Source organism: Haematobia irritans, chromosome 1 (genome assembly GCF_050003625.1).
Source record: "Haematobia irritans isolate KBUSLIRL chromosome 1, ASM5000362v1, whole genome shotgun sequence".
Taxonomy (NCBI): domain Eukaryota; kingdom Metazoa; phylum Arthropoda; class Insecta; order Diptera; family Muscidae; genus Haematobia; species Haematobia irritans.
The window spans coordinates 4721122-4746392 of NC_134397.1; the positions used below are offsets into that span (position 1 = coordinate 4721122).

The 25271-nt window shown below is 32.9% G+C and overlaps 1 protein-coding gene across 3 annotated transcripts in view; it reads right to left on the reverse strand.

The window, feature by feature from the left end:
* Nlg1 (Neuroligin 1) overlaps positions 1-25271 on the reverse strand; it is a 280296-nt gene that overhangs the window by 175601 nt on the left and 79424 nt on the right. For all 3 annotated transcript variants that reach the window (XM_075289018.1, XM_075289017.1, XM_075289019.1), the window contains exons 3-5: positions 20774-21196; positions 20473-20661; positions 20199-20355 (exon numbers count right to left, since the gene is read on the reverse strand). In XM_075289018.1, coding sequence (XP_075145133.1) covers positions 20199-20355; positions 20473-20661; positions 20774-21196 — 769 coding nt within the window. The remainder of the gene's footprint in view (positions 1-20198; positions 20356-20472; positions 20662-20773; positions 21197-25271) is intronic.

A 25271-nucleotide genomic window follows, 5' to 3' on the forward strand; every position in this document is an offset into this window, starting at 1 on the left:
GAAAATTTTGTCAAAATTTTATTTCTATATAAAAATTTTAGCAAAATTTTATTTATATAGAAAATTTTGTCAAAATTTTATTTCTATATAAAATTTAGTCAAAATTTTACTTCTATAGAAAATTTTGTCAACATTTTATTTCTATAGAAAATTTTGTCAAAATTTTATTTCTATAGAAAGTTTTTTTAATTTTTTATTTCTATAGAAAAGTTTGTCAAAATTTTATTTCTATAGAAAATTTTGTCAAAATTCTATTTCTATAGAAAATTTTTTCAAAATTCTATTTCTATAGAAAATTTTGGCAAAATTTTATTTCTATATAAAATTTAGTCAAAATTTTATTTCTATAGAAAATTTTGTCAAAATTTTATTTCTATAGAAAGTTTTTTTAAATTTTTATTTCTATAGAAAATTTTGTCAACATTTTATTTCTATAGAAAATTTTGTCAAAATTCTATTTCTATAGAAAATTTTTTCAAAATTCTATTTCTATAGAAAATTTTGGCAAAATTTTATTTCTATAGAAAATTTCGTCAACATTTTATTTCTATAGAAAATTTAGTCAAAATTTTATTTCAATAGAAAGTTTAGTCAAAATTTTATTTCTATAGAAAATTTTGTCAAAATTTTATTTCTATATAAAATTTTGTCAAAATTTTATTTCTATATAAAATTTAGTCAAAATTTTACTTCTATAGAAAATTTTGTCAACATTTTATTTCTATAGAAAATTTTGTCAAAATTTTATTTCTATAGAAAGTTTTTTTAATTTTTTATTTCTATAGAAAATTTTGTCAAAATTTTATTTCTATAGAAAATTTTGTCAAAATTCTATTTCTATAGAAAATTTTTTCAAAATTCTATTTCTATAGAAAATTTTGGCAAAATTTTATTTCTATATAAAATTTAGTCAAAATTTTATTTCTATAGAATATTTTGTCAAAATTTTATTTCTATAGAAAGTTTTTTTAAATTTTTATTTCTATAGAAAATTTTGTCAAAATTTTATTTCTATAGAAAATTTTGTCAAAATTCTATTTCTATAGAAAATTTTTTCAAAATTCTATTTCTATAGAAAATTTTGGCAAAATTTTATTTCTATAGAAAATTTCGTCAAAATTTTATTTCTATAGAAAATTGTGTCAAAATTCTATAGACAAATTCTATTGAAAATTTTTTCAAAATTTTATTTCTATAGAAAATTTTGTTAAAATTTTATTTCTATAGAAAATTTTGTTAAAATTTTATTTCTATAGAAAATTTTGTCAAAATTTTAATTCAATAGAAAATTTTGCTAAAATGGTAATTCTATAGAAAATTTTGTCAAAATTCTATTTCTATAGAAAATTTTGTCAAAATTTTAGTTCTATAAAATTTTTTGTCAAAATTCTATTTCTTATTGAATAGAAATGATAGAAGAAAGATTGAATGAAATAACAGTACACACAATTGTGACAAAACATTTATTTATAAAAAAGAAAGATCGAATAAAATCAAAAATTTCTAATTATTTCTATGGAAAATTCTGTCAAAATTTTATTTCTATAAAACAGTTTTGTTAAAATTTTATTTTTATTTTGTCGAAATTTTATTTCTATATACAATTTTGTCAAAATTTTATTTCTGTAGAAAATTATGTCAAAATTTTATTTCTATAGAAAATTTTGTCAAAATTTAATTTCTATTGAAAATTTTGTCAAAATTTTATTTCTATAGAAAATTTTGTCAAAAGTTTATTTCTATTGAAAATTTTGTCAAAATTTTATTTCTATAGAAAATTTTGTCAAAATTTTATTTCTATAGAAAATTTTGCTAAAATTTTAATTCTATAGAAAATTTTGCAAAAATTTTAATTCTATAGAAATTTTTTTCAAAATTCTATTTCTATAGAATATTTTGTCAAAATTTTATTTCTATAGAAAATTTTGTCAAAATGTTATTTCTATAGAAAATTGTATCAAAATTCTATAGACAAATTCTATTGAAAATTTTTTCAAAATTTTATTTCTATAAAAAAATTTGTTAAAATTTTATTTCTATAGAAAATTTTGTCAAAATTTTATTTTTATAGAAAATTTTGTAAAAATTTTAATTCTATAGAAAATTTTGAAAAAATGTTAATGCTATATAGGAGATTTTGTCAAAATTCTATTTCTATAGAAAATTTTGTCAAAATTCTATTTCTATAGAAAATTTTGTCAAAATTCTATTTCTATAGAAAATTTTGTTAAAATTTTAGTTCTATAAAATTTTTTGTCGAAATTTTATTTATTATTAAATAGAAATGATGGAAGAAAGATGGAATGAAATAACAGTACACACAATTATGACACAACATTTATTTATAAAAAAGAAAGATCGAATAAAATCAAAAATGTATAAAAATTATTTCTATAGAAAATTCTGTCAAAATTGTATTTCTATAAAAAAATTTGTTAAAATTTTATTTTTATAGAAAATTTTGTCAAAATTTCATTTCTACAGAAAATGTTTGTCAAAATTTTTATTTTTAATAAAATTTTATAAACTACTCCTCTACCAAAACATTAAGAATTCTATCAGTCTACCAAGCAAAATGAATAAAAAATGATAAAATTCTACCATCTGTGGCAACCGTGCTTTGAATTGAAATAAATATTTTTGGAAATATCTAAATCTTTTCAAATTAGTTGTTCTTTTGTTTATAGCCTCATTATTTATGGGGTCACCTTAGCTTACTGTCCCCATATCAATGAGAGTTAGTCTTTCGATTTTGATTAAAATCCGATCAGGGGGTCTCTATTACAATCTAAGATGTTATATGTTCCAATATTGTTAACAATGAATTTAAGATTCCTGAAATTGTTGATTTTGCCTTTTTGAATATGAAACACTTATTCCACAAACATTTCTCTTGGCCATGATTTTGAAATTGTAAAAAAAGGACCCTTAACTTTGGCTATATTCCAATTTTAACTTTGAAATTCAAACTTTGAATGTTTAAACTCATCCAATATTTGTTTAATTCCCTTTGCTTGTACCTTTTAGTCTGCTATAGAAGCATGTTGCCTTCACGCTTCATGTATTCATATGCAATACAAAATAAGCTTTCATTGAGAATTATAAAAAAAAAAACGAAAACTTTTATGGATTTTCAAGTTAAATTGACAAAGGTATTAAAATTATATTTCCAAAGGATTTCGGAGTAAAACCATATGCCACTTTGTTTGCTCACACATGAAGGTGTAGTCACATTGGTTTGGGTGCTTGCCAATAATGGCCCGAAGAACAAGGAAAGAGTAACGAACCATCTTTGTGAAGACATGCTTGTTGGGTTTAACAAAATTAGTTTGAATACTAAATACCCAATATCCACCCTTTGGCATTGGCAATTATTTCACACGAACAAATTTTTAATTTAAAAAGTTACCTTTACCACAACCAAAAAAAAAAACAAAAACAAAAAAAGGTTTCTCAAATAATCACCCATGCAAATGTTTAGCAAATAATAACCCACAAAAGTGTGAGTTGAATAGTGAGGGGAAGCTCTTCTAACGAAACATTCTCATATGAAGTTTAAACATTTTGCCAAAATTTTAACTCAAATTGTTTGAATCACTTTTATGTTTAGTAATTTTCTTCGAACAAATCCAATTTAAAAATGCCAAAGTCTTCACTTTGAGTTATTGTTTTTATTTTTCAAATTTATTTAATGCAGTTTTTGCTTTGAATTATTTTTGCCCATAGTTTTAGTTTATTCGTATGTTGTTAAATTATCTTGAATTATAAAACTTCATGTGGAATTTTTATTTAATTAAAAGTATGTCGATAAATCTATATTTCATATTTTTGAATCCATTCATATGAAAAAGAAATCATTTGGAGAATGTCGACAAATTAGTGAAGCAATATTTCAAAGCTAAATGTATAGTGCCATAGTCGGGTTTGTATGATGGACAGTATTTTATAATGCCCCTGATTGGAGAACGATGATGCGTTTAAAAATGTAGGTTTGGTGGTTTGATAAATACAAGCAAAATTATACTGTTGACAGATACAGATCTGTTTCTATAGTAATTAGATATGATTAGATCTTACCATTTTTCGGATCTACTTATATCTAATTATATCAAATTACATCTCTCAATTTTTATTCGGGGTATTTGAACGATTGTTTGCTTTGTAGTCCCGATGCAAAAAGACAACAAATTTAAAGACAATTTCATTAATTAAAAGGAAACTTTCTAAAGTATTAAGGTCAAGTTGACATTAGCCCAACAATTTTTCTTTCATGTTATGATACTCATTTTTAAGTCAAATCACTTAATTATAAGAACAATACGACTTCATTGAAAAGTTGATCGATTTTTGGACAAGGAAAAAACTTTATATTAGAAAAAGTGCGTCTTCTATACTAAGCAAAATTTGCATTCATATTTAAATGACACGAAACCTTTGTGAAGTCAATATGAGAACAATATTTTTATCAGTGTACCACATGGAAAATATAAAATATTTATGTTCAAAATATTGGTCTATAATACCAATTTATTAGGGGGCATATTTGATGGACCTCAAGTAAAGCGAGACTGAAAATGATATCGAAATATCAACTCAAGAAATAAAATCGGAAGATGGGTCAATATGGCCAGTACCAAAACGAATATGTTGCTGAACGATATCTTCATTATAGATTACACAAACGCATTGTTTTGTCGTGATAGAATTTCATTGTTATCTAAAAGGAAAATTCTTCACTCACTTTTTCTTATTTAGCAAACGAAAGAATTTAACAATCCTCCTCTATAGTAATGAAACCACCTTGTTCTTAACAGGTTGCCTGATAAGTCCCCGGTCTGACACATAGATGGCATCGCTAGTATTAAATGCATATTATTTTTATATAGTATCAACCTTTAAATGATTCGTGTCAAAATTTGACGTCTGTAAGTCAATTAGTTTGTGAGATAGAGCGTCTTTTGTGAAGCAACTTTTGTTATTGTGAAAAAAAAAAAATGAAAAAAAAGGAATTTCGTGTTTACTGTTTTCTGAAGGGAAAAAATACGGAGGAAGCAAAAACTTGGCTTGATAATGAGTTTCCAGACTCTGCCCCAGGGAAATCAACAATAATTGATTGGTATGCAAAATTTAAGCGTGGTGAAATGAGCACGGAGGACGGTGAATACAGTGGATGCCCGGAAGAGGTGGTTACCGAAGAAAACATCAAAAAAATCCACAAAATGATTTTGAATGACCGTAAAATGAAGTTGATCGAGATAGCATAGGCCTTAAAGATATCAAAGGAACGTGTTGGTCATATTATTCACCAATATTTGGATATGCCGAAGCTCTGTGTAAAATGGGTGCCGCGCGAGCTCACATTTGACCAAAAACAACAACGTGTTGATGATTCTGAGCGGTGTTTGCAGCTGTTAACTCGTAATACAACCGAGTTTTTCCGTCGATATGTGACAATCGGCTGAGTGGACAGCGACCGGTGAACCGTCTCCGTAGCATGGAAAGACTCAAAAGTCCGCTGGCAAAGTAATGGCCTCTGTTTTTGGGATGCGCGTGGAATAATTTTTATTGACTATCTAGAGAAGGGAAAAACCATCAACATGGCGTTATTGGAGCGTTTGAAGGTCGAAATCGCGGCTACACGGCCCCATATGAAGAAGAAAAAAGTGTTGTTCCACCAAGACAACGCACCGTGCCACAAGTCATTGAGAACGATGGCAATAATTCATGAATTGGGCTTCGAATTGCTTCCCCACCCACCGTATTCTCCAGATCTGGCCCCCAGCGACTTTTTCTTGTTCTCAGACTTCAAAAGGATGCTCGCAGGGAAAAAAATTGGCTGCAATAACAAGGTGATCGCAGAAACTGAGGCCTATTTTGAAGCAAAACCGAAGGAGTACTACCAAAATGGTATCAACAAATTGGAAGGTCATTATAATCGTTGTATCGCTCTTGAAGGGAACTATGTTGAATAATAAAAACGAATTTTAACAAAAAAAATGTGTTTTTCTTTGTTAGACCGGGGACTTATCAGCCAGCCTGTTATAACAGGTGATACCGCACACTGGGTAAACTTCGCTCCTTATCATAAATCAAACAAGTATATACGGCCGTAAGCTCGGCCAGGCCGAATCTTATGTACCCTCCACCATGGATTGCGTAGAAACTTCTACGAAAGCCGGTCATTCACAATCGAATTACTTGGGTTGTGGTATCTTAAAACTTCTTAACATCGCTTTCTAAATGGTGAGTTAGACCATACGTGGTATATATAAGACAAAAAAGTTATGTAAGTCTACAAATAATTACGAATCGATATGGACTTTTTGCATGGTACGTTGAGAGACAGAATTGAAATACGGGGGTCGCTTATATGGGTTCTATATAGAATTATGCACTTGATATGGACCAATTTTTGTGTGATTGGAAATCGATTTATATGAGGGATATATATATATATATATATATATATATATATATATATATATATATATATATATATATATATATATATATATATATATATATATATATATATATATATATATATATATATATATATATATATATATATATATATATATATATATATATATATAACTATAGACCGATATGGACCTAGTTAGGCATGGTTGTTAACGGCCATATAATACTAGCAGAATGTACCAAATTTCAACTCACTCGGATGAAATTTGCTCCTCCAAGAGGCTCCAAAACCAAATCTCGGGATCGGTTTATATGGGGGCTATATATGATTATGGACTGATATGGACCACTTTTGGCATGGTTGTTAAATATCATATACTACCACCACGTACCAAAATTCAGCCAGATCGGATGAATTTTGTTTCTCCAAAAGGCACTGGAGGTCAAATGTGGGGATCGGTTTATATGGGGGCTATATATAATTATGGACTGATGTGAACCAATTCCTGCATGGTTGTTGGATACCATATACTAACATCACGTACAAAATTTCAACCAAATCGGATGAATTTTGCTCTTCCAAGGGGCTCCGGAGGTCAAATCTGGGGATCGGTTTATATGGGGCCTATATATAATTATTGACCGATTTCGACCAATTTTTCCATGGGTATTTGAGACCATATACTAACATCACGTACCAAATTTCAACTAAATCAGATGAATTTTGCTCTTCCAAGGGGCTCCGGAGGTCAAATCTGGGGATCGGTTTATATGGGGGCTATATAGAAATATTGACCGATTTCGACCAATTTTTCCATGGGTATTTGAGATCATATACTAACATCACGTACCAAATTTCAGCCGGATCGGATGAAATTTGCTTCTCTTAGAGGCCTCGAAAGCCAAATTTGGGGGTCCGTTTATATGGGGGCTATATATAATTATGAACCGATGTGAACCAATTTTTGCATGGTTGTTAGAGATCATATTCTGACACCATGTACCAAATTTCAGCCGGATCGGAAGAAATTTGCTTCTCCTAAAGGCCTCGAAAGCCGAATTTGGGGGTCCGTTTATATGGGGGCTATACGTAAAAGTGGATCGATATGGCCCATTTGCAATACCATTCGACCTACATCAATAACAACTCCTTGTGCCAAGTTTCAAGTCGATAGCTTGTTTCGTTCGGAAGTTAGCGTGATTTCAACAGACGGACGGACGGACGGACATGCTCAGATCGACTCAGAATTTCACCACGACCCAGAATATATATACTTTATGGGGTCTTAGAGCAATATTTCGATGTGTTACAAAGGGAATGACAAAGTTAATATACCCCCCTGCCTATGGTGGAGGGGGGTATATTAGTAAATATTACAAAATTTAATTAAAATATTTTCGGTTTGAAAAAAAATTACCCATAGTAAATTGCATGTCCTAAATTTCGGTTGCCTAATCTTTCAATGTTTTACAGTGTATGCAATATCCGTATTTATCAGCTTAGTATACTTAATATACAAATTCTGTCCAGCTGTAGTTTAATCGAAAATGAAATCATCTTTCATTATCAAATGAAAGTTTTTCAAAGTGATATTACTGAAGACTTGCTCCCCATAGAAATTTTGAATACATTCAAAACTCAACAAAAATATATCCATTCACCCAATTACATAATACATAAGTTGTGTTATTTATAAAATATCTTTTCTTTTGTATTATTAAATCCCTTTGGAATTAACAAACCATTAGTGTATATTACATACAGAAGATAATAGCATTCGCTTTCTTCATGTCCAAATTCAATTTAGTTTACATATGGATTTAAAAATGATGAAAAACACGCACACATACACACAAAATTGAAGGAACATTTACGCACATAAAAAGAATGGACAATAAATTGAACAATGCAACACAATAATTGAGTTTAACAACAAGGACAACATACACGATCGTATGGATGGCACACTTCACTTGCATTGGGCTATAGTGTGATAGCACAAATGTGTTCGCAATATTGAAAGAAAATTCTTCTCTTCTTTTTTCACTTGATAAGCAATGAGTTTTTCTAGAAATTTGCATTTACAATTCTTACCAAATGTCCCTTCTACTATGATACTATGCACAATGGCCTTTGAATATTATGAATTGTATTAAATAAGAGAAAAGCTTGGTTGGAATCCTCCAAAAGTATTTATTCACAAACAAATACCCAAAATTTTCAATCAATTCTATTGGACAGGATAAGTATTTAAATAAAGGGTGATTTGTTAAGAGCTTGATAACCTTTTTAAAAAAAAAAACGCATAAAATTTGCAAAATCTCATGGGTTCTTTATTTGAAACGTTAGATTGGTCCATGACATTTACTTTTTGAAGATAATTTCATTTAAATGTTGACCGCGGCTGCGTCTTAGGTGGTCCATTCGGAAAGTCCAATTTTGGGCAACTTTTTCGAGCATTTCGGCCGGAATAGCCCGAATTTCTTCGGAAATGTTGTCTTCCAAAGCTGGAATAGTTGCTGGCTTATTTCTGTAGACTTTAGACTTGACGTAGCCCCACAAAAAATAGTCTAAAGGCGTCAAATCGCATGATCTTGGTGGCCAACTTACCGGTCCATTTCTTGAGATGAATTGTTCTCCGAAGTTTTCCCTCAAAATGGCCATAGAATCGCGAGCTGTGTGGCATGTAGCGCCATCTTGTTGAAACCACATGTCAACCAAGTTCAGTTCTTCCATTTTTGGCAACAAAAAGTTTGTTAGCATCGAACGATAGCGATCGCCATTCACCGTAACGTTGCGTCCAACAGCATCTTTGAAAAAATACGGTCCAATGATTCCACCAGCGTACAAACCACACCAAACAGTGCATTTTTCGGGATGCATGGGCAGTTCTTGAACGGCTTCTGGTTGCTCTTCACTCCAAATGCGGCAATTTTGCTTATTTACGTAGCCATTCAACCAGAAATGAGCCTCATCGCTGAACAAAATTTGTCGATAAAAAAGCGGATTTTCTGCCAACTTTTCTAGGGCCCATTCACTGAAAATTCGACGTTGTGGCAGATCGTAAGTCTATTCATGATGAAATGTCAAAGCATACTGAGCATCTTTCTCTTTGACACCATGTCTGAAATCCCACGTGATCTGTCAAATACTAATGCATGAAAATCCTAACCTCAAAAGAATCACCCTTTATTTTTTTTTTATGAAAGAATTTAATTCGTATTTTTACGCCTTTTTAACATTTTGGAAAATGGAATTGTAAACGTATTTCTAAGCTGCTTAAAACATAACGTCGAAGAAAACGCAATTGTAATAAATATTAACTACTGATATACTCAAGAGGCATATTCAGTTTTTAACACATCGAAATATTGCTCTAAGACCCCATAAAGTACATATATTCTGGGTCGTGGTGAAATTCTGAGTCGATCCGAGCATGTCCGTCCGTCTGTCTGTTGAAATCACGCTAACTTCCGAACGAAACAAGCTATCGACTTGAAACTTGGCACAAGTAGTTGTTATTGATGTAGGTCGGATGGTATTGCAAATGGGCCATATCGGTCCACTTTTACGTATAGCCCCCATATAAACGGACCCCCAAGAGAAGCAAATTTCATCCGATGCGGCTGAAATTTGGTACATGGTGTTAGTATATGGCCGCTAATAACCATGCCAAAATTGGTCCATATCGGTCTATAGTTATATATAGCCGATCCCCAATCCCACAAAAAATTCTCCATATCGGTTCATAATCATGGTTGCCACTCGAGCCAAAAATAATATACCAAAATTTTATTTCAATAGAAAATTTTGTCAAAATTTTTGTTCTATAGAAAATTTGGTCAAAATTTTTGTTTTATAAAGAATTTTGTCAAAATTTTTGTTCAATAGAAAATTTTGTCAAAATTTTATTTCAATAAAAAAACTTTGTCACAATTTTATTTCTATAGAAAATTTTGTCAAAATATTATTTCTATAAAAAACTTTGTCAAAATTTTATTTCTATAGAAAATTTTGTTCAAATTTTACTTCAAAATTTCATTTCGTCAAAATTTTATTTCTATATAAATTCTTGTCAAACTTAATTATATACGTATTTAATCGGACTTTTTTAGTTTAATATATACCACGTATGGACTACCTTGCAATTTAGAAGACGGTGTTAGGAAGTTTTACGATACCTTGCCATCGGCAAGTGTTACCGCAACCCAAGTAATTCGATTGTGGATGACAGTCTTCAGTAGAAGTTTCTACGCAATCCATGGTGGAGGGTACATAAGCTTCGGCCTGGCCGAACTTAAGGCCGTATATACTTGTTTTGAAGTAACTAAGGTGACCTCAGTAATGCTGGTGACATTTCTGAGTGTTTCAAAGCTTCTCTATGTAGGTTTTACTGCAATGTGGAACTCCTTTCGGACTTGGCTATAAAAGGAAGGTCCCTTGTCATTGAGCTTAACATAGAATCGGGCAGCACTGAATAGCCTAAGTGAGCCTGAAATATCGGGCTGCCACTCTACCTAGCCTAACCTAACCTAACTTAAGGTGACAGTTTGTGCAATAGGCTCCCAACAAAAAATTACTTGAATATAAATACTTCCACTATACCATGCCAATTTTCGCCATTGCCTTGCTTAAATACTTTCCTTAGAACAAACCAATCAACTTTTTAATCTAATTTTCTATATTTTTTTCTAAAAAGCTTGTGTTTTTGCCACAAAATAATTTGTTCTGCAAGTCTCACGCCTTTAGAAAACGAATCAATTGGAGTCGCGGAATGGTAGGTATTGGTAGGTATTGGATTAAATCCATAATCCACTTAAATTTCGGATTTTTTCCTAGCTTAGGTACAAATTTACCGACTCCCTGGAAAGGGTTAATTGAGAGACGGCGTCATCAAACAAAATAAGCAGTATTTTATTTAGTTTGGTGACCATTATTATTAAATCATTCATCATAAGATCAAGATGATAAATTTTGTGTTAAGAAAGTATTAAAATATGACCAAATTGGCGAGAAACCTGTTGATTCGGCTTTTCAAATCACCTTAGTTCTAGAAAGGAACTAAGAATCGTTTTTTATACCCACCACCATAGAATGGTGACGGGGGTATAATAAGTTTGTCATTCCGTTTGTAACACATCGATATATCGATTTCCGACTATATAAGGTATATATATATTCTTAATCAGGGAGAAATTCTAAGACGATATAACGATGTCCGTCTGTCTGTTGTAATCACGCTACAGTCTTCAGTAATGAAGCAATCGTGCTGAAATTTTGTACAAACTCGTATTTTGTCTGCAAGCAGGTCAAGTTCGAAGATGGGATATATCGGTCCAGGTTTTGATATAGTGCCCATATAAACCGACCTCCCGATTTGGGTCTTGGGCTTATAGAAATTGTAGTTTTTATCCAATTTGCCTGAAATTTGAAATCTGGAGGTATTGTAGGACCACAAAAGTGTGCCAAAAATTGTGAGTATCGGTCCATATTTTGGTATAGCCCCCATATAGACCGATCTCCCGATATGGGGTCTTGGGCTTATAGAAACCGCAGTTTTTATTCAATTTACCTGAAATTGGAAATCTAGAGGTATTGTAGGACCACAAATACGTGTGCCAAAATTTGTGAGTATCGGTCCATATTTTGGAATAGCCCCCATATAGACCGATTTCCCGATTTTACTTCTTGGGCTTCTAGAATCCGAAGTTTTTATCCAATTTACCTTAAATTGGAAATCTAGAGGTATTTTCGGGCCATAAAGACGTGTGCCGAAAACGGTGAGTATCGGTCCATATTTTAGTATAGCCCCCATAAGAACGATCTCCCGATTTAACTCCTTGGGTTTCTAGAAACCGTAGTTTTTATCTGATTTGCCTGAAATTGTAAATATTCTGGTATTTTAGGCTCACAAAAACGTGTAACGGATCAAGTTTTTATCGGTCCATTTGGTAATGCCTCCATATAGATCGACTTCATTTCTTGAGGGTGTAGAAGGCGCACGGATCATGATAATTGCTTGAAACTCAATGTAAAATTTCCAGATTTTACTTCTACAGATTTAAGATTTCAAATCAAGACGTTATTTTCTAATTTTCTTGCACACTTACAAGAGATGTTAATGATTCCTCTAAAAGTCAAACAAAAATGGTTCTTATAAATCCAGAATCTGATATAGTCTTCATAGGTAAAATCTTTAAATTTATCTTCGGGAAGTGTCCTCAAGCCCTCCTGAAATTTCAAAGGAAACCCTAATATTTGGTTCATGGTGGTGGGTATTTAAGATTCGGCCCGGCTGAACTTAGTGCTGTATATACTTGTTTTTCGATAACATGGTGCTATTTGAAAATATGCCTGCTCATTAAAGCCGTCCTTTATATTGGCAAAAATTTACACAAGCAAACATCACATCTCTTGGCGTCATGCCCAGACCACAATCACAAAATTAATTGATCCAATTAAGTTTTTAATTGAAATGTTTTCAATCATAGAAATTATAGTAGCAATTAAAATATTAATTAAAAGTTAATAGAAAAATTAATTGATGCTCAATTAAAAAATTAGTTGATACTATTAATATTTGTAATTAATTTTTGTTTCAATTAAAAAAATTGTTGAATCATTTAAATTTTTAATATATTCTTTAGAACTCAATTAAAATTTTAATTGGAAAAATTTTTGTTAAATGTTTTTCTGTGCATACGAATTTCCCAACAAAGCCCCAGATGTTTCTGGCGGTGTGTGTGGCCTAGCGTTGTCTTACTGATACTGCTTCCTTCCGTTGGCCCAATTGTCCACTGTAAAATTCGGATTAATTTTGAATATAGTGGCAGTCCGTTATTTTAGAATGACTTATAGTATTAAAAAAAAATACGATACCACCTTGGTGAAATTCCTTTTTTATCACAAAGTCTGTTAGAGTCGATCTCGGTCAATATTATAAAATTAAACAATGCCCTCTATTGTTAAAAATAAACACCAGTCTGTATTTGATTGTTACGCAGTTGAGTTGAGTGTTGTTTTAGCCCATAGTGCACATGAACCATTTTCTACATTTAGTTGCCACTTTACTCTTTTGGAAATGTTAAATTTACTTTCCCACAATGACCAACATTGGTATGTGTGTGTGGGTTTTGCAACTGTATTACCATACTTAGATATTTTGTTATTTATTGCATTTCAATTTAATTTTTATCATATTCCAAATGCGGCATACACAAAACATTTCCCAGTACTGTCCTTACTCAATACACAAACATTCGCATAGACACTCACACTCATATACACTTTGGTACTCTGCAGGACGTGTATAGATAGAGAAAATATTTCAACAGTATTTGGTATCCCCTGAAAGAAATTCTATTCCAGGCAATTTTTAGTGGTGTTAAAAAATTGAAAGCTTTTCCTTTACCGGCTGCAATTCATTTCTACTTCACTTTGTGAAAAAAGAGATTGTGAAATAGAATTTGATTTTTTTTTTCATTATTCTTCATATAAGATTTTGTACAAGTGGTTTTTGAACATTCATTGAATGCAGCCTCAATGAAATTCAGTTAAAATATACAAAAAGATTTCTTTTCGAAATAACTTTAAATTTTAAACTCAATAAAATAGATAATAAAATACAGAATAGTAAAATGGACTTGAATTTCATATGCGTATAAAGGCCTCTGGATAAAAAACCACAATATCTATATAAAAAATGATCAAGAAAATAATAACAACAAGTATAATTTAATAAAAAAACAAATCTTTAAATATTTAACAAAAATATCAATTCACTGAACTGACACATTGTAAAAAATATTCAAAAACATGTTCTATAAAATTATATAAATTTAAATAATTGGTTTAAATACATATAGTCAAAAGCCAATCTTTTTCAAATGTCCAATCATAGTCTATTAAATTTTGAAATGAATATAAGAAAAAACTATCCTCATAAATGATTTTTTTTTAATCTGGTTTGTAATTTATTTCATTGCCAACTATGGTATGATATTGTATTGCGATTATAATTTAATTTAATGTCATTTTACTGGCCATGATTCGAGGCTATACTGGTTTTACAATGGCAATTTAATCAGCTTTAAAAATCCAGAAAAATTCATTACTACTATTATTATTATTATTATGAAAGGAGCATTTAAAAGATAACAAAAATATATAAAAATAACAATGACCTTGTAGGTAATAGGATTAAAATGTTCTTAATAACCTGTGATAATTATATTAATTTTGAAGGTAACCAACTAGAATTAAGCACGAATAGATTTGTCAAATTGGTCTTAAATAAATCGATCAAATTTTAGAAATTATTTATTTCTTTAATTAAATTTATATTTTTATACTACAAAAAAAAAAACTATTTTGTCACGATTCTGTCCAAATATTGAAATGTAAAGTTATGCTTCTTGTACAATTTTGTTTAATAAATAAGAATATCAACTTTTTTTATTAATCAGCGTTTCAATATCAGACGAAAAGTTGTAGTCGAATTCGAATTTGAGTAGTTGACTTTTCATGAGAGTTTTATATTTAAGAAATTTTATTGTGTATTCAAAAACGCCTCCTGATTAATTTTTCTGAATTTCACAGGATTTAAAACACAGCAATGGTAAAATATTACAGAAATTTGAAAAGAATATTTGAAGAGTTTACGTGAATGTCTGATTTTTTTAGAACACAATAATGGAATAAAAACGGAGTGAGAACTCAAAATTGTCAGATTATTCTTAAATGTACCCATTTTTGACTACATATTTAGCCATCGATAGAAAAATCTTAAACCAGAACCAGATCACGGAGCCAGATCTGGAGTTGGACCTATATCAGTGGTTTTAAATAACATAGGATTTAAGGTAAAAATATTTTGAAAATTTAAAAGAATTTTTAAATTTTTTTTTACCTTGGGATTTTCTGTCATACGATCTACCGGTAGGGCCCCTTCTGATCGGGAATACCTTAAGAGCCTGCTCATTACTATGGACTTTGTGACTGGTGATTCCCTGTTTCTCAAATTGGAACAAAATCACTTCGAGAATAATCGAAATATCCAAACCTTTTATTGTTCATACTCATTTATAAAAATATTCAGTTTGAACAGATTCGTAAGGGGATTTAACAAACATATTATTAAACGAACATTGTCCATTCAAAATACGAGTAAAAAGTAAACGAATTGAATATCCTTTCATCAGATGATTAATTTAAACATACTGTCTCTTCCATCACACACATTTATGAGTTTTTAAGGTTAACTGCAATATAAAGCTTGTTGGATGGTCCACATATTTTTTTTTTTGTAATTGAGTTATTATGGACCATGGAATTATTTACGATTTAATATCATTATATCGGCATTTCAGATTATTTACTTGGCAGTGATATAATAAATCTTGTGTGATTGTGATTTCCAATGGCCTTTTATTATTTGCCGGACATTGAATGCCTTTATCGGGTCATTACCAATATGCAGATGTGAAGAATTATTGCAGAAGTGAAAAAAAAACATCCAAGCTTACTGAACCGAATGACCCTATTAAAATGTAATTCAATGTTGTCTACTTCCAACATTTCAATTTCAACTCCATATGTGAGCCATTACTTTTGATCATAGAATTTGTTTTTAATGTTAATGCCCTCCAGGAAATTTCGGTTTCTTGTGAATGAGCTTGCATTTCAATCCGTTTTGTACATGGCTGATGATTGGTTCCAGACACGTGCCTGCCTGTTTCCTACTCAATGACGGTAAAAAAGGCCATCATGGTGAATGAATGAATTCGTGTTAAGCGTAATGAAAAGTCATTACATAAATTTGTGGCAAATTTACATGCATATTTGAAAATGACCGCAAATATCGGGGAAAATAGAGTGGAAAAATCAAACGGTCTCTAATGATGCTGATTAAATGCTGGTGGTTTTGTTTAACATTTCACAGTAGGTAATTTAAGCAGAAAATTTCTTCAATTCCACACAGACAAATTTTAGACAAATGAAATTTTCATTAGTCATAAGGTATTTTCTTAAAAAGCAAATAAATCCGAATTTAAAATAAGCAATTTCTTTAATCATTATACCTTGCGCCACACTGTGGATCAGGGTATCATAAGTTAGTGCATATGTTTGCAACATCCAGAAGGAGACGAGATAGACACATGGTGTCTTTGGCAATAATGCCAGGGTGGGTCCCTGACTCGATCTAGCCATGTCCATCTGTCCGTCCGTCTGTCTGTGAACACATTTTTGTGATCAAAGTCTAGGTCGCAGTATTTGTATTTATTGAGTTTGGTTCCTGCACAGCAAGACTCAAGGTCCTATAATTTACAGTACAGGCATTTGATTGTATGCGAACAGATTTATGTCGTAACAAAATTTAATAAAATTAATTAAACTAAAACGAAATGTAAAATTATGGTTTAAATAAGATAAATGAGTGACACATGAGGTAAAAAGAAATGATTTTTTGCTATGAAAATAAAAAGCATAAATAAATAAAATATCAAAATTGAAAGTTAACTTAAACAGGGTCAATTAATAAACGTTTCTAGAGATTATATGAATCTTATTTCCAATTAAAATACAATATAATTGTGATAATTACAATGAAAAGAAGTGAATGGATAGTTTAGTTTACTTATTATTGTGGAACATGTCAATATTAAAGAAAATATATAAAAAGTTTGCTTTTGAATTGTGCTCTGCTTGTAATTGTCTTTATATTTAGTGGTAACATGTTCCCGAGACGAATCGCATGGATGAAGAATTGCCACTCCGATACAACATATCTGTGGCGTAGTTGGATTAAATTATCGGTTCTACCTGATGCACTAAAGCGTAATCTATTAAATAGATGATCAGGTTCCTTGTCCGTAATAATCCTATGTAGAAATACTAAGACACGAATTTTCAGGTAGTTCTCAAAATGGACCCCCAATATTCTGGTTGAAAACGGAGTCACATGTGCATACCTGTTGAGGCAGAAAACGTATCTTATAATTGCATTAAAGGAGACATTCAATTTCCGTTTGCTCCTAGCATCACAACTAGAGAAGATTTCGCACACATACGTCAATACCGGAAGTAGGTCTTCGCCAAGAGCAGTTTGATTCTCAGTGGTAGATATTTCTGTGTCTTCCAAAGAGTTCTAAGAGTGGAAATGTCCTGCCACAGATCATGGTTATATGGTCTGACCACGTTAAAGAATCATTAAACATAACACCAAGATTCCTATACTTTCTGATAATCTCAATAGGTTCATCATTTATATGAACGAAGGGAGTTAGTGACAGGCGATTGACACGCTTTTGGATTACCAGACACTTGGATTTCGTTCCATAAGTTTACCCCTCGCAAATCCTCATTAAATCTCTCTACACATCTATCAAACTCCTCTGGGCTACTGCTAGGTAGATTTGAAGTTCATCCAGATCAGACAACTTACACATTCAAAATTGAAAGATGATTCGATCGGAGTATTCGGTGTATCATAATATGATTGATCCGCAGAAGAAATTGAGAAGGTGGAAAACGTTTCGTCAGGGAATCAAGATCGATAGATGGATCAACAGTTCCACCACATTTGCCAATACCAATATCATTTAGAGTCTTCCATGTCTTTCCCGAACCTAGAGAATTCCCAAACATTCTTTCGAAGCTCCAACGTTTCTCCCGAGAGATCACAGCCCTACGAACAGCACGAAACTCGTCGTGGGCTTCAGTAGTCTTGAGGATTTTCCACTGGGCGAACCTCAAATCCTTTTGATCGATCAGTTCCTTGATACGAGAAGTGAACCAGCTATTACCTTTCCTCCTTACTGTCCTGGTAATCATCGGTACGGTCATGTCAAAGAGCGATGTTACATTATCCACCAAAAATGCTAACTGATCATCGGGGGAATCGATGCGGTATATAGATGACCAATCTATAAGAAAAATTGTTGCCTCAGAGCTGAATAGTCAATGTTCCTAAAATCCCTGTAAGAATAAGTGTCAGTTTAAGTCCAATCGCCTTCCAATTTGGCGCAAGTTCCTGTCTTGGGTCAGAATAGAACCCTATTAATTTTGGAAGAAATCGGTTCAGATTTAAATATCTCCCATATATATCTTTCGCCCGATACGCACTTATATGGACCCAGAAGCCAGAGTTTTACCCTGATTTGCTTGCAATTTTGCACAAACATAACACTTGGTCGTATAGTCAAGTGTGCAAAATTTGATTGAAATCGGTTCAGATTTATATAGCCCCCATATATATCTTTCGCCCGATATGGATCCAGAAGCTAGAGTTTTACCCTAATTTGCTTGAAATTTTGCACCAGTAGAACAATAAGTACTATAGTCAAATGTGCCAAATTTGGTTGAAATCGGTTCAGATTTAGATATAGCTCTCATATATATCTTTCGCCCGGTATGGACTTATATGGCTCCAGAAACCAGAGTTTTAGCCAAATTTGGTTGAAATTTTGCACTAGGAGTACAATTAGTAGTATAGTCAAGTGTGCGAAATTTTATTTTTAGCTATAGCTCCCATATATATCTTTCGCCCGATTTTCCGTCATATGACCACAGAGGTCAAAGTTGTCGTCCGACTTATGTGAAATTTTGCACAGGGAGTAGAATTGAAATACTAAATATGCATGTCAAATTTTGTTGAAATTGGTTCAGATTTCTATATAGCTGCCATATATATGTTTTTCCGATTTGGGCAAAAATGGCCAAAATACCCACAATTTCCTTATAAAATCTCACTGCTTAGTCAAAAACTTGTAAAAATTACTCAAATTTTCCTTTATTTCTAATACATATCTATCGACCGATAAATCATAAATACACTTTTGCGAAGTTGCCTCAAAATTGGTTCAGATTAAAATGTTTCCCATATTTTTTACTAACATCCCAGGGCGTTAGCCGACTTAAATTTTAAGTCTATAGATTATAAATTTTGTTCAGATGGAGTCAGATTTAAATGTATGTATTTTGGACAAAAACCTTTATATATAGCACCCAACACATTTGACGGATTTGATATAGTATCGAAAATGTGGATTTACATAGTGGTGCAGGGTATAATATAGTCGGCCCCGCCCGACTTTAGACTTTTCTTACTGGTTTTTATTTACTTTTGAAGAGGATATCTTAGGGCCAAAAGAAAACTTTGATTGTCTAAAATTCCGTTCCTCAGAAAGGAAAATTCTTCTTTCATTGTATAAAACTAGGAATAAATAATTAAACCGGATCTTACTTCAGAATCCTAAATGAAATTAAAACGAGGAAGAATCCTGTTCATATTTGGAATATATTTATCCGCTGGACTCAGGTTGCTCTTCCTGACATAGGGGAAATTCATTTTGAGGTAAATATATATCATGTCATGACAAACAAGATGGAAAGACATGTATACCATGTGGGGAGAAACAAAAAAAATTAACTCATAAATTAAGTGCTCTTGGTTCGTTGGTTATAAAATGAATTGGAGGCGATGAAAGTCATCATTATTTATTAAAATGGTGTCCCACTGGAAAAAATTCACCCCACTGTGCATTTACCACATTGTGGCCTTATAAAGCAGCTGTATAGAAATCATCAAAAGTAATTGATGATAGCTGATGCCTCATTCACCATCCTCGTAATTAACAAAAGTGCAATATGAGCATCATTTCATTGCGCATTGAGCCTTCTGTCATGCGATTGTTGGAAAATTGTAGGATCACTCAAGACAAAAAATAGCTTCTCTTTCTACATCTGGCCTGATTCAATCAACTTATTAACTTACCGCTTTTGTCGCAGACACGATAACATCTCTTCATTGTCATCATTAAGGGGACAATTAAGGCCATGGGCGATTTGCATAGTCAGTTGCATAGAATGATTAGTAGCTGACCAATCAGACATGGCAGAGCCGGACATCAGAATGGCTCGATGGAATAAACCTGCACGGAGAACGAAGAAAAACAAAAACCATTAGCTACAGCCACCAATACCATCACCACTCGACATGGCCTAGGACAATGACTGCGACAAAAAAAAAAACATTTTCTTTCGTTTACCTGAGGCAACAGGCGAGATCATAAGATAGTTGATACAAGCGGCCCCCGTTGAATGGCCCATTAAGGTGACGCTATCCTTATCGCCGCCAAACGAATGAATATTCTCCTTTATCCAATGTAGTGCGGCTATTTGATCCAGTAGACCAAAGTTGGCAACTGTATTCTCATTAATACTGGGTCGCATGAAGCCTATAAACCAGTAGAGAGGAAATAACAAAACGAAAAATGTGTTGGACAGAGGAAACACATTTTGTTAGAATTTACTTCAATTCAACTGTCTCAGCTTGTTATGGGCTTTTACCTAAAATTCCAATGCGATAGTTTACGGTGACTACGATAACTTCTCCATAACTGGCCAGTACGGAGCCATCGTAGGCATTTCCGCTATTCCATTCAAATGACTCGCCATGTATGTACACAATAACCGGATATAGAGAACGATTTTCGTATGACTCCTCCGAATCGAACGTGGAGGTTGTAGTGGTAGAAGTGGTTCGGGTAGATGGGCCACCATTCATTCCTTGATTTGCATTTGGCACATAGACATTCAAATACAGGCAGTCCTCACTTTCCGTTTTCAGATAGGGCAACAAACGTGTCAGATGCCGATAACGACTTTTAGACATTTTTGCTGTGCCCTGTAGAGAGATATCCGGTAATTTTTGTGGACACACAGGCGGTAGGTGATGAGCCATTTTTAAGCCTTGCCAAGGTAATGCAGCACCTGTGAATCGAAAAAGAGGATGATGAAACAAAATGTAAATGCAAAAAGTTCTAAAACAGAATTGAGAATTGAGTAGAGATAAAACAAAGTTAATATCCTAGTTAAGGTAAAGGTCTAAGATTACAGTAAACTTTCGAATATTTGTTGATAAAAATCGAAATGTGATACACTGACAGAAATAATCTTTGTTATATTAAAGAAATGTGTTATTAGAATTGAGTTATGATTGATTTTTATACACTGCGCCACACTGTGGAACAGGGTATTATAAATTAGTGCATATGTTTGCAACACCCAGAAGGAGACGAGATAGGTACATGGTGTCTTTGGCAAAAATGCTCAGGGTGGGCTCCTGAGTCGATATTGCCATGTCCGTCTGTCCGTGAACACATTTTTGTAATCAAAATCTAGGTCGCAGTTTTAGTCCAATCGACTTCAAATTTGGCACAAGTATGTATTTTGGCTCAGAATAGAACCCTATTAATTTTGGAAGAAATCGGCTCAGATTTAGATATAGCTCCCATATATATATTTCGCCCGATATGGACTAATATGGCTCCAGAAGCCAGAGTTTTACCCTAATTTGCTTAAAATTTTGCACAAGAAGAACAATTAGTACTATAGTCAAGTGTGCCAAGTTTTATTGAAATCGGTTCAGATTGAGATATAGCTCCCATATATATCTTTCGCACGATTTACACTCATATGACCACAGTGGCCAATCGTTTACTCCGATTTAATTGAAATTTTGCCATGCGTGCCAAAGTTGGTTGAAATCGGTTCAGATTTAGATGTAGCTCCCATATATATCTTTCGCCCGATTTACACTCATATGACCACAGTGGCCAATCGTTTACTCCGATTTAATTGAAATTTTGCACATGGAGTAGAATTAGCATTGTAGTTATGAGTGCCAAATTTGGTTGAAATCGGTTCAGACTTAGATAAAGCTCCCATAGACATAGCTCGCAGATTTAGATATAGCTCCCGATTTCTTTAAATTAAAAATGTTTTTCTTTATTTTAAGGAAAATTTGCCTTATTTCAAAGATCTACAATTTCAGCAAAGAGATGGAAAATTTCAAAATTTGTATCCTATATTTATTGAAAAAAAATTTTTGAAGCAAGGATTATAAATTTTCATTTAAATGTCATTATATTAAAGAATTTTTTCCTTAACTTTGGGTAAATTTCGATTCCAAAAAGTTAAGTTGCATAATCTTCCATATTAGGTCAATATTTTTTTCAGTGTAGTGCATTAGCCGACTTAAATTTTGAGTCTATAGATTTTGTACAAGTCTATCAAATTCTGTCCAAATCGAGTGATATTTAAATGTATGTATTTGGGACAAACCTTTATATATAGCCCCCAACACATTTGACGGATGTGATATGGTATCGAAAATTTTGATCTACAAAGTGGTGTAGGGTATAATATAGTCGGCCGCGCCCGACTTTAGACTTTCTTTACTTGTTTTATTTAATAGCGAACCATTTCATGCGCTTAAAACAAATAAAGACACAACGAAAGAATGTAGGTTAAATTAAGAAAATTTTAACTCCAAACTCTCTTTCTCTCTCTCTCTCTCTCCCTCTCTGACGCAGTGTTGCCAGGTTACGGGTTTTTCCCCAAATTTAGGATTTTTTCACGTTTAGGGGGATTTTTAGGGGTAAAATTTATTTAGGGGGATTTTTGGGGGTTAAAAAATATCTTAGACCTTATAAAGTGGAGCAATTCTCATGCAAATTCGGAACAATTCTGGAACAATTCGTATTAAACAAACGAAATTCTCTTTTCTTATAAAGTATTTAATAGTAAACATTTTCCTGAAATTTGTTTCTGTGTACATAAGAGGCAGCCAGGCCAAACATTCGGCGGTATATAGTTGACCAATTTATACTTAGAAACTTGGTAGTAAAGTTCTCTAATGCAAAGTTCAAACTAAAATTGTATTGGAGTCCTGAAGTATCTCTATTTTTTCATTACAAGAAAAATAAATGCTTGCTATTTGCAATTCCGAACATCGGAACGGAATGGGAGATAAACTATTATCATGAGTGAGCGAAAGTAATTTCATACTCCAAAATATAAAGAAAATTTAATTTGTGTGGACAATAATGTTTGACAGTGACCTATTGCTGCAATTTGATTCTCCAGCAAAAATTTGTTGTGTCTTGTAATTTGTCCTTTAAAAAGGAATCCTTTAAGCTATCTCTCTTGCCGAGATTAGCATAGTTTTCTTCTTTTTTTCTTCCATTATCCTTCGATTGGAATATTTCTTTTATGGGAATTTTCATTATCTTGTTATGACTTTCCATCTAGACTTTAAGTCTCGTGCTCGCAATGGAAATCTTCGACTGCAACATGGCGTCAACTGTTATTAGAATCTCTTCGATGTCATCTGATGCCAGACAAATGTCCATAATGCCAACCCAACAAACCCCGCTGCTGCATAGAATTCGCATCATAGAGTCAAAGCACGTTTCATTGATGTGGCTAAGTGAAATCTAAGTAATCAAAGAACTACACACTTTTTTTGTTTCATATTTACGATGATATGGGTAACGGATTTTAGAAATTCAATACCAGCTATTGATCTGAATAAAGAGTGGCATGCATATTTTGGCCAGGGGAGGGGCTATAGTTAAGACCTAGGACAAATGTCTACAAAATACCTAGCATGTCCCATAGATGCCATGACATGCATAGAAATGTTTTGGGAAATCGAAATGGAATGACATTCAGAACGTTAGTTTCGATAAAAACATTGCTTCGATGCTAAACACATTTGTTGTGGAAGTTAATCAATGCAAGAATTTATTTGAGAGTCCAGGAAAAAAAATTAATGATCAAACAGATATGAAATGGTGATAGGTTGAAACGCACCTACCTAATGTGGTAATGCCAAAGTATCAGCCGATATTGTTAAAGGGTGATACGGTCAAAATTTGGTCAAGGGATAACGCGTGTAAATCGGTGAAATCGTTTATTTAAAAAATCAAATTAAATTTCTTTTTCAAGTTCAATTAGTATAAAATTCAGGAAAAATATTCAGTTAGGCTTTCGCTTTTCCAAATCCGAATTGCCGAGCCTCACACTTGACACCTGCCATCAGATTTTGTACAGCCACCTTGTCCACCTTCTTCGCCGCAGAAAGCCAGTTTGCCTTGAACTGCTGCTCGTCCTTAGCAGTTTTTTTGGTCTTCTTTAGGTTCCGCTTCACAATAGCCCAGTATTTCTCAATTGGACGGAGCTCTGGCGTGTTGGGAGGGTTCTTGTCCTTGGAAACCACCTGCACGTTGTTGGCGGCGTACCACTCCATGGCCTTTTACCGTAATGGCAAGATGCCAAATCCGGCCAAAACAGTACGGAACAACCGTGTTTCTTCAGGAAAGGCAGCAGACGTTTATCCAAACACTCTTTCACACAAATTTCTTGGTTGACAGTCCCGGAAGCTATGAAAATGCTGCTTTTCAAGCCACAGGTACAGATGACTTGCCAAACCAGATATTTCTTTGCGAACTTTGACAGTTTTATGTGCTTGAAAATATCTGCTACATTTCCCCTTCCGTTTGCCGTATAAAACTCCTGTCCCGGAAGCTGCTTGTAGTCGGCTTTGACGTAGATTTCGTCGTCCATTACCACGCAGTCAAACTTCGTCAGCATCGTCGTGTACAGCCTCCGGGATCGCGCTTTGGCCGTCGTACTTTGTTTATCATCGCGATTTGGAGTCAGTAGCTTCTTGTAAGTCGATAGTCCGGCTCGTTTTTGGCTCGATGCACGGTTGTAGACGATACACCCAGCTAATTTGTGGCATCTCTGAGAGAGAGGTTAGGGTTTCGCTTGAAACTACCGTCGTCTCAGCGGCTTCCGGTTTTTGATTTCCCCCCGATCCAGACTTCCTGGCTGTCGACAAACGTTCCCCGAACACTTTAATTACATTTGTAACGGTTGATTTGGCAACTTTTAGCGATTTTGCCAGCTTTGCGTGCGAGTAGCTCGGATTTTCGCGATGCGCGAGCAAAATTTTGATACGCTGCTCTTCTTGCTTGGACGGCATTTTGACAATTGAAGA